At 40.4% G+C, this 15218-nt stretch overlaps 1 protein-coding gene across 9 annotated transcripts in view; it reads left to right on the top strand.

Moving 5' to 3' along the window:
• Positions 1-15218, top strand: part of LOC5568580 (protein kinase C, brain isozyme) — a 332166-nt gene that overhangs the window by 298505 nt on the left and 18443 nt on the right. For all 9 annotated transcript variants that reach the window (XM_021855855.1, XM_021855848.1, XM_021855849.1 and 6 more), the window contains 2 exons: positions 14742-14895; positions 14965-15193. In XM_021855855.1, the coding sequence (XP_021711547.1) occupies positions 14742-14895; positions 14965-15193 (383 nt within the window). The remainder of the gene's footprint in view (positions 1-14741; positions 14896-14964; positions 15194-15218) is intronic.

Below are 15218 nucleotides of genomic sequence, written 5' to 3'. Positions count from 1 at the left end.
ATGACGGATAGTTCCGCTGGCCCCTTCGGGGGTGCAGCAGAACTGAGAAGGAACAAACCAGATTGGATGATGGATCCAAACGACCTCGGACAAGTGATGGTGTTAATCCTCCGTCGAAAAACGGACGCAGCTGACGGGCAACGAGTACAAGATGAATCCCTACCTGATTCGATCATAGTAGGAACATCGATTGAGATCATCATCGGTAAGAAGGCAGCAAGGGCACTCAAAGCAACCCGTGAGGGTCGTGGGACGCGCTATCTGCTTCGTACGAGCTCTACTGAAATCATTGAAAAGCTGACAAAGATGACCGAGCTAACTGATGGTACAAAAATTGAAATAGTGCCCCACCCCACACTTAATACGGTCCAAGGGATCGTGTACGACCCTGACACCATTAACAAAGACGAGAAGTCCATTTTGGAGTACTTGGATTCCCAAGGCGTACATGCTGTGCGGAGGATCCAAAAACGTATTAATGGCACATTAAAAAATACCCCTCTACTGGTCCTATCATTCCGTGGCACAATTCTCCCAGAGCACGTATATTTCAGGTTGCTGCGAATTCAAGTGCGAATTTATTACCCCACACCCATGCTCTGTTTCAACTGTGGCTGCTATGGGCATTCGAGAAAGTTCTGCCAACAATCTGGTATCTGTCTGCGATGCTCGGCACCGCACCACGTATCCGAGGGAGAGCAGTGCACTAACCCACCTAATTGTCTTCACTGCAGAACAGAACACCAGGTCACGTCACGGGAGTGCCCCAAGTACAGAGAGGAAGAAAAAATTGTTCGCCTCAAAACCGATAAAGGGATCTCTTTCTCCGAAGCAAGGCGCCTGTGTGCCCAAGAGGCAAAAAGTCAAACGTTCTCTGGTATTGTTCAAGAGCAAATTCAACAAGAGCTGGCAGCTAAGGATCAACTAATCGCTACTCTACAAAAACAAGTTGCGGTATTAACTAAGGAACTCTCCGCCTTGAAGAAAATGCTAAGACCTGCCACACAAAGTCAATCACCAGCTCCACGCGATCGGCGACCGTCATTATCCAACCAAAAATCGTCTTCGCTAATGGCACCACCTACACAAAACTCTACCCAACACTCCACTGACCGCCCGTCCCGAAAAGATCAACCCACCACATCACCGAAAGCGCCTCGACAAGAAGATCGCAAGACCAACAAATCTAGTGGTGGAATTCAAACACGTAGCAGAAGTGGTAAAAGGCATATGGAAGTTTCGCCTACTGAAGCCGCCCACAGCCGGGGTAAACGAATGCCTTCGCAACTCGATACCAATACTACATTTGTTGATATCGAGATGAACAATGGACCAGGGCCTTCATAACAAAATACGCACCGTCCCTTACGATTACAACTCCGCTACGATTATGGACAAGAAGAAGGAAGAACGAAACCGACCAAACACGTTTGATGACTCCCGCAATTCCATGGACTCCGATAAACGACCCACAACTACTACGAACACATCTTCTAATACCGTCGTTACCAAGTTGAAATTTCAAACCATCACGTCTGAAGAATACGACAGAATGCATAATCTCATCGTCGTACCATCAACGAGCAGAACGAGCAGCTATATTACAACAATTGATTCGCCAAGTGCGAGGCTCACCACGCCAACCCTGACCGAGGAAGTCCCGGAGTATTCCGAAGAGCCCTCGGCGGCAGTTGACGTGGTTTGCCCACATCTCAGGGCAAGTATTCCTATACATCCTATATCTGTGAAACAGCCCAATCCCACTTTTATCCCAATCAACACAGGCTTCGATACTACACTCAATTCGACAACGTACAGTGTATGGCCTACGCCATTACACGCAAAAAGCTCCGAGTCATCAGCGAAAGTGGACCCTCGAAAGATATCGTATGGAACTAAACGAAATAGCGGCATATTACGATCCTCTTCGAACTCAAATTTCCACCATGGCTTCATTCATCAACACAAGACAGACCTACCAGCTAGATGCACAAGACTCACAGCAACAATCGATTCGCCAAGCGCGAGGCCTACCACGCTGACCCTGACCGGGGATGTTCCGGAGCAATCCGAAGAGCCTCCGGCGGCAGTCAGCGTGGTCTGCCCACACCCATGGGCAAGTATTACTTCAAATTTTATATTCGAAGAACCCAATACTGCATCTGTTCCAATTATCCCAGGCTTTGATGCTAGATCGAGATCAATGGAGAGCAACAGTACATCACCTACCAGCGTACTTCAACATAGCCACGGCAATGTTCATCAACCTGCAGCCATCTTTGATTCGCCAAGCGCGAGGCCTTCCACGTCGACCCTGACCAGGGATGTGCCGGATCCATCCGAAGAGCCCCTGGCGGCAGTCGACGGCTTGCCTGCAACTCTCGGCAAGTATAGCTTCTTTTTCGCCCAAAGATCAGTCAACTGCCACTTCTCTTCCTACCAACACAGACCTCAACATAGAAGTAAATTCAAGGGAGGTCACTATAGCCACAACCGTTCCCCTGCAAACATCGGTTGAAGACTCTCCAGCGGAATTGGACTGCTCATCGTACTGGAATCCAATCGGGACCGAATTCAACAACCACATCGCCGACTTGCAGTCACCGTTACAAACATCAACCGATTCGGATTCCTGTGTTACCGAAACGAACGAAAACAGCCCAACGTTCGCAATTCAGTGGAACATATGTGGGCTCCGCTCCCATCTAAGCGAACTACAGATCCTTTTAGCAAAATACCAGCCTGTAATAGTGTGCTTACAGGAAACCAATGGAGACTACCGAAAGCTAAGCCCTAGCTGTCTGGGGAAGGATTACCAGCTTCTACTTGGCCAGTGCTCTGCTCATGGAAGGCAAGGTACTGGAATTGCAATTAAAAACGGCACCCCCTTCCAAAGAATATGGTTTCAAACCAAAATACAGGCCGTTGCAGTTCGATTAGGCGCTCCAATCGCAATAACAGCAGTTTCGGTTTATCTTCCACCTAAAAACAAGGAAGCCGCGAAACATTTGGGTGAGCTTTTGGAAGAACTTCCAAAACCTATCATCGTGTTAGGTGACTTGAATGCGCATCACGACGCATGGGGTAGTAGAACAGTTCAATCATCATCTGGAGCCAAACAGAGAGGTGAAGCAATATTAGAACTAGTTGTGCAAAATGATATGATTGTTCTTAATAATGGATCTCACACCCGCATCGACCCAGCAACAGGGACCTCTCAAGCCTTAGACGTAACGATGTGCAGCACCTCACATGCAGCAAAATTTTCCTGGAAAACGTTACTCGATTTTTCAGGTAGCGACCATCTACCGATATTGGTTGACACACTTTGCAAGCAGAACCAACCCACACGCCGAACCCGATGGATTTTTGAAAATGCAGATTGGCCACTCTACGAGCAGCTAACAAACCATTCGATCAAACCAGGTTCTCAGTTTACGGTAGACGAATTTACAAACAGAATAATCGCTGCTGCAGAGGCAAGCATCCCCAAAACTTCACGGAGGGTAGGACCAAAATCTGTTGTATGGTGGAATCAAGATGTAGAATTAGCAGTAAAGGCCAGACGAAAACGACTACGAGCTCTTCGTCGCTTGAAAGAAGGTGACTCTAGAAAAGTCGAAGCTCTTAAATTATTTCAAGAAGCACGATCACACTGCCGCAAAATTATAGCCGATGCTAAACAAAAAAGCTGGGATACATTTGTTGAGGGCATAAACCCTGATTCACCTGCTAGTCAAGTTTGGAACAACATCAATAGGCTCCAGGGAAAGCGACAACGGAATGTAATAACCCAAAACCTTCCAACAGGGCATACAAATAACGGGGAAGAAGTAGCAAACGCCCTAGCTGATGAGTACCAACTGAAATCTTCGGACGCAAACTATCCCGAAAAATTCCGTCGGAAACACAAAACCGAGCAACGGTCAATACGAAAAAACCAACGTCCCAACCTACACAAGCGATACAACGTAGACCTTACCATGAGCGAACTGATGTGGGCTCTTGATAGACGGACGGGTTCTTCAACGGGAGCGGATAACGTAAACTATCAATTGCTTCAAAGGTTACCATTTTCTGGGAAGGTTGCTCTTTTGGAGTTATTCAATCAAATATGGCACAGTGGCACTTTTCCTGAAGAATGGAAAATAGGAATAGTAATTCCAATTCCTAAACCTGAAGCTGATCGCAGCCGACCAGAAGGATACCGGCCAATAACTTTATTGAGTTGCTTAGGAAAGTTGTTCGAAAGAATAATCAACCGTCGGCTTGTAACAGAATTAGAGTCCACGAGAAAATTAGACCCACGACAGTACGCTTTCCGGTCAGGCAAGGGAGTTGACTCTCACCTTGCCAAATTAGAATCGCTTATCACCCTCCATGAGGACGAACATGCTGAAATCGTATCTCTTGACATATCAAGAGCCTACGATACTACATACAGACCTGGTATCCTTCGTACTCTGATGAATTGGAGAATAACAGGGAGGATGATGAACATGCTATCTAGTTTTCTGTGTGACAGATTCTTTCAAGTGGCAGTTAATGGAGCCCTCTCAACCCTTAGAAGAACAGATAATGGAGTTCCACAAGGATCAATCCTATCTGTCACATTATTGTTCCTTGTAGCAATTCAACCCATGTTCGATGTTATACCTAGTGATGCAGAAATCCTAATATATGCAGATGACGTCATTCTAATAGTGAAGGGTAAGAACCACGACACAATACGTAGAAAGCTTAGAAGAGCGGTTAAAGCTGCAGTCGATTGGGCCGCTAGTGTTGGGTTCACTATAGCCCCTACGAAATCTAAGCTACTGCATGTCTGTAACCTAACACACCGTAAACGAGGTAGAGCGATCAAGATTGACAGCATTCCAATCCCTCAAATAAGGCATTTAAAAGTTCTCGGAATCATAATCGATTCTAAACTCAAATTTTCAAAACACCTAGCGTCCGTCAAGCAAAACTGTCGTAAAAGAATGCATATTCTACGTATACTAGGATATCGTCTGAAAAGAAGTAGCAGAACTAGTTTGTTAAGGATAGGATCAGCTCTTATTCTTTCGAAAGTCTATTTTGGAATCGGACTCACCAGCATAAATTTTGAAGCATTGCAACAAACTCTGGAACCTATCTACAACGATGTCGTTCGTCAAGCATCAGGAGCATTCAAAACTAGCCCAACAATTTCTATAATGGCGGAAAGTGGTTGGCTGAACTTTCGCTTAGCTTTGATTCAGCGTCTGTGTATACTGGTTGTTGGCCTCATTGAGAAAAATGAGGATGCAGTTGTCTATCCAGTTGTCCAGAGAGCTAAAACACTTATGTTGGAAACGACGGGATGGACGTTGCCAAATGTGTGTAATGTGTTAAGGTTGTCAAACAGAGAGTGGTATGCGCCAGTCCCAATATTTGAAAATGCACTGAGGAACAACATCAAAGCAGGTACAAACCGGGCCATCGTGGTACCAAGGTTTAAGGAACTTATCACAAGTCGCTACAAAATCCACGATCAAATATACACGGATGGCTCAAAAGATCGCGACCAAATTGGAGCTGGACTAACAATTGGTGATAGAAACTATAGTTTTCGTTTACCCGGCATATGCAGCGTATTCTCCGCCGAAGCTTTCGCCTTGATGAACGCTGTTTCAATGTCACAAGGACACACAAATGTTATCATCCTAACAGATTCTGCCAGCTGTCTTGACGCGCTACGCGAAGGACGATCTAAACACCCCTGGATACAATCCATCGAAAAGAATATAGAGGGACGAAATGTGACATTCTGCTGGATACCTGGGCATTCTGGCATAGTCGGGAATGAGAAAGCTGATGAGCTGGCGAAACAAGGTTGTAATCAACCATCGGTTGATATACCAACACCTGCCCAGGATGTTGTACGAGCGGTAAAAGAAAAAATTTGGTCATATTGGGAAGCAGAATGGAACCAGAGCCGATGTCACCTAAGAGCCATCAAACCCACAGCTGGAAAATACTTGGATCGTAAATGCCCATCCGAACAACGCGTGCTAACTCGCATACGAATAGGACACACTCGCCTCACCCATGCACACCTGATGAACAACAGCAATCCTCCTGTATGCACGTATTGTGGAGATCGAGTTACAGTGCAGCACATAATAACGGAATGCAGAGGACTCGAAGGAAGTAGGAAAAAATGTGGTATAAATGGATCGATGGCTGAAATACTCGCGTATAACGCTGAAAATGAAAAAGCAGTGATACAATTTCTCAAAGATTGTGAATTGTTTGATAAAATTTAACAAAGGTTAATCTGATAAAATTTGTACGAAATTAGTATTAAACAGACACGAATGCCACTCAGATATGTGGTAAAGTGTCTCTAATAAAGCATAATAATAATAATAATAACAAAAAGAACAGTGAGAAAGTGCAGGTGTTGTCAGCTGTATATTACTCGTTATTACCGAAGCTGTTGAAATGGACAAAGTTCAATACTACGAATACTATTCGCTATGCTGTAACCCTTTCGGAATGGACGGCCACAAATCAGTAAGGACAAATTTACGCTCGATTAGCCATGGTCTCATGACCAAGTTTCATTCGAATGGAGTTCGGTGAATTACGGAAAAGATGAAAATCTGCATGAAGTGCATGATTATGATTAACCAGAAATGTAAGTTATATACTGAATAATTGAATAAATAAAATTGAAAAAACAAAAAAAAATCTTATTTGTTTCATACAAAAGAAAGAATCCCTTTTCAGTGTAATGAAAAATTGAGGCAGAAACAGTTTTTTCAGTTTTTCTTAGCGGTGTAATTTTTCATGAAAAATATCATCCATTCCGACTTATACTTCATTAAAACCAATCCCATATCTTTTTTTCAGATGTTTTAGAAAATTTGCAATTGCTTTGATAATAAATCTTTGTTTTTCCGATGCTTCGATTGATATATGGGTTTTCAAAGAGAAGGCTTATATGGTCATTTTCCACAAAATTGGCCATAGCTCAAAAACGAAAAAAAAGTACATTTTTAAAATTTCAGCAATTAAAGCTTATGAAATTACCTTCTCAAAAATATTTTTTTGGAAGTTTTCCACTTATTGGAACATAGTTTTTACGGCTTTTCTTTACAAATTTTCTCAACGGTGAAAAATTTTGTGGAAAATTGTTTCCAGTTATTTTTTTTATTCCTGAGAAAATATGCTTTCATTTTCATAAAAAAAAACTTTGTTTCTACGATGTTTCGTTCTTGAGTTATGATTTTTCAAAGTAAGTTTTGTCAGAGGAAAACAAAAAAATTCCAACTGAGTGTTCCGGGAAAATAAGCGACCTTGAATTTTTCTCAATTATTTTTTATATATTGATGAGCCCTGCCTGTGGAAAAAGCTTCATGAAAATCTGAGACCCTTCGGCCCACTTTGTACGGTAATAAAAAAAAATCCCCGTGTGTTCCATTTGAAACTCGACTTATATAGAACATGGTTCGGCCCTATTTACGAATTCAAATTAAATTCAGCTCAATCTTTTTTTGTAAGTATCCATTTATATTTGCGCTGTGCAAGTAGGGAAATCTTCTATATTACTTATTCTTTTACTTATACAGTGATACCTCCATGAGTCGATGTTCCATGACTCGATATCGACTCATGGAACCATACTAAAAACATAATTTCATGGTTACTATGATGGTCCCTAGAAGCAGCTTTCCAAAGAATTGCTGTTCCATGACTCGATATTTCCATGAGTCGATGGTCCCTTCAATATCGACTCATGGAGGTTTCACTGTATTGCAAATGCTTACCTAGACCATTTCTTGTGCTACCCTTTTGCATAGTACTTATTATCAGCGTACCAGCCATAAGTTCAATTTATACAAAGCAAAGTATGCAGCATTAAGCATGAAGTGCATTCAGAATCAAGATAACATTCCATAAAATCATTCAACAACAAGTTGAAACGTAAATTTTGACGAGAATATTTACATCTATAATTCCAATAAATATTAAAACCCAGATAGCCGTAGCGATAAACGCGCAGCTATTCGGCATGACCATGCTGAGGGTTGTGGGCTTGAATCCCGCTAGTCGAGGATCTTTTCGTAAGGGAAATTTTCTCGATTCCCAGGGCGTAGAGTATCTTCGTACCTGCCACACGATATACACATGCAAAAATGGTCAATCGGCAAAGAAAGCTCTCAGTTAATAACTGTGGAAGTGCTCATAAGAACACTAATCTGAGAAGCAGGCTTTATTCTAGTTGGGACGCAACTCCAGAAAGAAGAAGAACTATTAAAACTACAAAAATCCAAATAACAGCATGTTAATCGATCGCGATTTTTATTTTTATTAAATTAACCAGTGGCGCGGGAAGTGGGTAGGACAGGTAGGACATGTTCTTCTTCTTCTTCTTCTTTCTGGCATTACGTCCCCACTGGGACAGAGCCTGCTTCTCAGCTTAGTGTTCTTGTGAGCACTTCCACAGTTATTAACTGAGAGCTTACTATGCCAATGACCATTTTTACATGCGTATATCGTGTGGCAGGTACGATGATACTTTATGCCCTGGGAAGTCGAGAAAATTTCCAACCCGAAAAGATCCTCGACCGGTGGGATTCGAACCCACGACCCTCAGCTTGGTCTTGCTGAATAGCTGTGCGTTTACCGCTACCGCTATCTGGGCCCCTCAGGACATGTACTACGCACAAAACACCTGGGTAGAACAGTCAAAGGATTGTCCTATCCACGATTCAACAAAAAAAAAAAAACTTCAGTGCAAAGAAAAAATAACTACACAAATTCACAGAACCATTTGTTGTCTAAAAATATATGAAGAAAAAAAAAGATATACATATAAAAGATATAAATATTTTTCGATATGAATGATAACAAAACTTGATTCAATGAAAGATACAAACGATGAGATTTGTAGTAGGTTTATTTACAGAGACTTGGTCTCTATTTCATTGCAAGTTTCTTAAAAGTTTATATTTTATTTTTTTTAGTTAAAAAAGCATTTTTTTCCTTATTCTGCTTGTATTGGTCCTGATGCATAATTGTATAAGCTCCAAATGAACCTTAAGAGAATATAATGGGTTCAAGAGCCTCTTCAAGAAATTTGCCTCAGATTCCCCGAGGAAAAGCTTCAGAAATTATCATAGTGATTTTATTTGAAATACTTTCTCCTTCAGGGTTCTTTTAAGAAATTCTTGCAATGATTTCTCTACCAATTCTCCCATTAATTCTTCCAGCGATATTTTAAAGGATGCTCGAAAGTATTTCTACAAAATTCGCTCCGAAAATCTTTGAAAAATCCAAAGCTACTACTTTCAGTAATTTCCTTATTTAAAATTTGTTTTTCAAACTATCTTAGAATTTCCTCCAGATGTTTTTCACAACTCCTTAAACCAAATTCTCCAGTTGTTACTCATGGAGACTTAAAAAAAAACTTCTACAAAATTTCTTCCGAGGATTGATTGATTTGACTTTATTAACGAGATTTTTAGCCCTGGGCTAGTTCATCTCGGGATCTTCCGAGGAAATTCACAAAGGTTTATTCCAGAGTGTTCAGATAAAATAGCTTGAGAGGTTTTTTTACAAGAATTCCTGCAAGAATTTCTTCAAATGTTTATGTGGATTCCATCAAGAATCCATCATCCCAGAAATCCAAAATTCCTTGAGATTCTTCGGACAAATCTATTGTTTCAAGGGATTTTTTCAGCATTTCATCCAACACAACACAAATTTTTATAGAGATTTTTTCCAATGTTTTTCGAGAAATTATGCGGAATACAATCCAGAAATTCGATTGATTATTTTAGTTATCTTTGCAAATTATCAAGGATTTTTCTAAAAACTTCCTCAAAAGAGTGACTTTAAAATTTACCCTAGTTTTCTCAACGGGTACTCTAGAATTTTCTTTGGAAATACCTTACGGATTTATTTTTAAGAAAAAAATCTTGGCATTTCTCTGGAGAAATTCCTAGAAGAATTTCGGATTTTCATTTTACTTGAGACATATTTGAGAAAATCTCAACGAACAACTTAAGGAATCTCTGTAAAAATATTAGAAGGAAACTTTGGATCAATTATTGAAGGTATCTTTAGAGAAATCCCTCGTTAAAATCTTTTTATTTTGTCTTTGTTTTTTTTTATAAGTTTTGATAGACGATTTTAAAGAAAATGCCTAGATTTTTTTTGGAGAAATTATTGATTGAATTTTAGAGGATGTTTTGGCCGGGAGCCTTAAAAAATGTCCCAGGGAAAAATTTCTCACAGAGTTTTTGACGTAATTCAGATGGTTTCAGAAACAATCTTTGAAGAAATTCCATTTCTGTGGTGTTCCTTGGGAAAATTCAGATATCCTTAAAAAGGCTTGAAGAAATTCCTTTGGAAATAATCACTAAATGAACTCATTTAGAAATTTCCGATGCAATATCTGAACATTTGGGCAAACACTTGAATAAATTTCTGATGAAATTCCTGGAGAGCCCCTAAATATAGTAACTTTTAATATCTAGTGCAGGGTTAAAATTGTTCTTTGATTCACTGTGCCCTAAATATGTGCGAACCTTTGTCCTACCCATGGTTTCGAACGTGGCCGTGCCTCTGAAATTAACCGTATAAGTATAAAGAATAGTCTATGATTCAAAGAAGGGAAAATGTATGATAGAAATATTAAGAACAATAATGACATTAATTATGAAATTAGTATGTCTTAAAAGAGCAAAACATAAGCAGCAATTATTTTGTTGACATAATAACTATAAACAACAGCCTTCAATTTAAAGAAGGTGTGTGGTATCGATCCGCATTGTTGGATCCCTATGCTTTCTGTGGCGTTCTAATAACTCTTAGCGACAAACTACTGGTCGTACTACCCGATCTCGAATCAGGCAATCAAGTAGGCATTCCACAAACCATCAACTCACTCTTCAAGTAACGTCACAAGCAGGGTGTCATGCTTTTGATGGTGCTCCCGTTTGCTCTCTTCAATTTCAAACTCCACAATTGGCGAATCCTGCCAGTTGATTTTTTCTTACACTACAAAAATTCGAGTTTTTTCATGGAACCATTATAATTATCTGTGAGCAAACGGGACTTTTCCAGATACCGCTTAAAAAAAATCATAGTATTTCGAATAGAAAGAAAAATAAGTGAAAAAAAGTGTGATTGAAGTCTTTCGGAGTGCTGTTAAGCATGGATTGAAGATTATTGGCACTGTGCTTGGTTTTTGGCAGCTAATGCTCTCACCCCCGGTAGGTAATTACCAATAAACCGGAGTGTGGTAGCTTGAAATTGAAGAGAGCAAACGGGAGCACCATCAAAAGCATGACACCCTGCTTGTGACGTTACTTGAAGAGTGAGTTGATGGTTTGTGCAATGCCTACTTGATTGCCTGATTCGAGATCGGCTAGTATGACCAGTAGTTTGTCGCTGAGACGAGACTCGCGAAGACGGTCTTCTTTTTCTGTGATTGCTGAGTTTTTTCTTATTCCACTTTGTGCATACCAATTATGCGCATGCGCGTACCAATTATGCGCATGCGCATACCAATTATGCGCATGCTGTTCAAATCCTCACATGAACCTCTCAGCAATAAATGATTAAGTTTGCATCACATCGAATCATAAATAGCCATTTGAGTGAAATTTCATGCCAGCAAACGTAGCAGACATTAGAAATAATTAATCTTCTGCTTAGATTTATCAGCAACTTTGGAAAAAACTGCTCCTCCGACTGAGGTTTTTAATAACAGTTTACTTTGAACACAATACTTTTCACTTTTTCAGCCATAAAAACGGTGGGCTGCATTTGACGTTTCGTGAGAGGGGAATCTGGGCTGCATATGACGTTGATATTTTTCCTCTTCGCGAGTCTCTCTCAGGTTTGTCGCTAAGAGTTATCAGAACGCCACAGAAAGCATAGGGTTCCAACAATGCGGATCGATACCACACAGAAGGGATAATCTCTGATGAAAGAATTGCTAGTTATATGTGTACAAAAAAGTAGCAATTCGTGTACAGCGTCGTTTTTATTATTGGCTGCACTCCCCAATTCAAATTCTTAGCTTAGTGCTTAGATACATTCATTTCAACATGGCTTTACCCCTCTACTGCATTGTAATGCTGATCGTGTAATTAAGTTTTGTCCTAGAAATTGACCTCGGAAGATTTACATCTATCCAGCTTTTACGCTTGTATGCTAAAAACTTTGATTCACCCCCTTCTGGCATTTCTTGCCAACACTATAATTTCTTTGGCTGAGTCGTAGTAAGCTTTGCGGGTGATCATTAACTTTATGTTGACAAGGCAACATCATTTTTTCATGTTTCATGATTTGCGAGAAAATCGAAAATAATTTCCATTATCTTGTTACCTATATACTTATGGTTCTTATATTTTAGGTTTTGTGGAAGCATGTGAGAGGAATTAGATTCAGTTGTGTCTGTGCAATGATTGCTGTTGATAGGAATGTTGCGAATGAGTTACCGATGGAATCAAAAAAAAATGTACCGCAATGGTTTTGTTACTTAACGTTTAGCTATTTCACACTATTGAACGAATTTAGTGCTTGTGTAGTGTACAACAGATAATGTGAAATATTTTTACTAGATTATACAGCCTTTGGTGAATCCGTAACTATTCTTGACAGTTTTTTTAAGTACTCTTGTGCTCTAAATATTACTATGATTCGTTCATTGGGACATAGCATGAGCCAATAAAAGACCATATTGCAAAATATTATGTGCCGTTATGGACCGATGCACGAGTTTACTATTTGAAGTTTGAGCGATAAATTCAAATTAGTGAAACTCGTGCATTGGTCCATGAACCGGTGCACGAGTTCACTAATTTGACATTTGAGCGGTGCCTAATTCACTCGTTGCCATGATCACGTAAATAACATGGCACCGCTCAAACGTCAAAAAGTGAACTCGTGCATGGATCGATTGAAGCTTCAATTCATTTTTATTAGTAGAAGTAAATTTTTCCTCTTGTAGAGTGAATGGTCTTTCTCGGTTGCCCAGAATGGTATGAAAAGATTGAATGTTACTGCAACTCAATGATTAATTTTTGATTTAGTTTCTTCGAAACACAAAATGTTGAACTGCAAAACAAATGCAGTGAAAATTATTGACAACTCGATCAACAATGTAAAACACTGCCTACTGAGATCATGCTATAAAATGTGTGGGCAAGACATGTCAAAATCGAATCACCCCTCGTAGTTTTATAGCCAGCGTAAAAAGTTGGATAGGACGACTGCAAGGATCTTTTCAAAGGACACACTTATGATCTTTGAAGCCCTTCACAATTATTAAAAAAGTCAGCACACTTTTCACATTAACGATTTCATTTTTTCTTTAGGAAATTATGCCTATCGTCCATTATGCCAAGCATCCATTATGTCAACGTCTATCATGCCTATCGTATTAATGCCTAAAGTACTAATGCTTACACACTAAGCTCTTACGGTGATTTTCACCGTAATCTCAACAGCTGACCAGTTCGGTGAAATAAAACACCGTAATTCGTCGAAATTTTACGGATTCCGGTGATTTTTCACCGAATACTGTAAAAATTTACCGTACTCTGTCAATTTATTTCACCGAACTGTTCAGCTGTTGAGATTTTACAGGAATCCGTAAAATAATTTAAGTGTGTAACGTTCTTATGCCTAAGGAGGGGTGCCCTCCTATAAAACGCTACCACAACTGCCACCCATTTTCCTCCCACGGCAATCAGGATCAGCGTATAACAGGAGACCTAACTGTAGCCCAAATGTTCAATTTATCAGGCTAACTAACGCCAACTAGCGGCAAAATTTGGAAACAAATTGAAAACCTTCCGGACACTTGATCCGGATCACATAATAGAGCTGGCTCAAAATGCCCAAACTGTCATTTTTATTAGTGCCACCTAGTGGCAAAATTTCGAACCAAACTGTTTAATTTACGGATGTCCTTGACCTTTTGAACAACTTTACTGAAGATCGTTTCTTTACAAATAATCAGAATCTCGAGGTATAGCGATGTGAATTTACCTGTTTTGAAGTGATGGTTAATTTGGGGGGTGTGTGATTCAATATTCAACTGAGTGTTACAATTAGAGTTACTGTGCACGTGTTGTAGTCTTAAGGTGAAACAGCTTCGAATCAACTTCTAAGATTGCACTATAACTTTTAAGGGACAAATCTCGCGAATAAAGCATTCAACAACAGTGCACTTTTTATTTTGGCTTTGTGCACTGTAGAGGCTCTTCGTTCCTAAGCAGTTGTTTCACAAGGAGGTGACCCATTTCGCATAAGGACGTTTGGCATAATGGACATTTAGCATAAATCAGATTCATAGAAAAAACAGGTAGCAGCATGGCTTTGCTTTGTTGTCGCGGACTCTAACCACTCGGCTAAGGAAGGCCTCCAGTTAATCCTTTATCTGTCTAACGAACACTTGATTGAGCCCATTAAAACCACGTGATTGGCCTAGTGATCTAGCCCTATTAACCATATAATTTATGAAAAGATCAACGGCGCGTTAGCAGTCAAATTAGATCGTGATTTGCGCTTGAAGTGCTTTATAAGACTTGAAATGTTCTCGGGTATTAAATTGAACATAGAAACCCATTTTGGTACAGTAAATGCAGACTCATGCGTGTACAATGAACATTTCAAATACCATGCAAATTAAGTTAACGCGGGTACTGGTACAGGAAAATCTCACGCTTCGTTCCTTTTCTTCTCATCCACAGTAAAACAGGGACGCAACTTGATTCCAATGGATCCGAACGGTTCCAGCGATCCGTACGTCAAGATCAAGCTCATTCCAGACTCGGATAACGTGAAGAAGAAAACAAAAACCATCCGAGCGTCGCTGAATCCGGTGTGGAACGAAACCATTTCTTTGTAAGTTTGAGGAATCTTCGGTGAAATTTGCAGTTTGAGTTTGACTTTCATTTCTTCTGATTTCGACAGTGATCTCAAACCCGAGGACAAGGACCGCCGGATCCTGATCGAGGTCTGGGACTGGGATCGCACCTCGAGGAACGACTTCATGGGGTCGTTGTCGTTTGGAATTTCGGAGATTCTGAAAAACCCCGTCGACGGTTGGTTCAAGCTGTTGACCCAGGAGGAGGGCGAATACTACAACGTTCCGGTGCCGGAGGAGGGCACCGATCTGGTGCAGCTCAAGAGTCAGATGAGGGTGAGAAAAGAGTTCGAAGAAGTCC

Source organism: Aedes aegypti, chromosome 3 (assembly GCF_002204515.2).
Source record: "Aedes aegypti strain LVP_AGWG chromosome 3, AaegL5.0 Primary Assembly, whole genome shotgun sequence".
In the NCBI taxonomy this organism is placed as follows: Eukaryota; Metazoa; Arthropoda; class Insecta; order Diptera; family Culicidae; genus Aedes; species Aedes aegypti.
The sequence above is the reverse complement of the archived record's forward strand: the minus strand, read 5'-3'. Positions and strand labels throughout refer to the sequence as shown.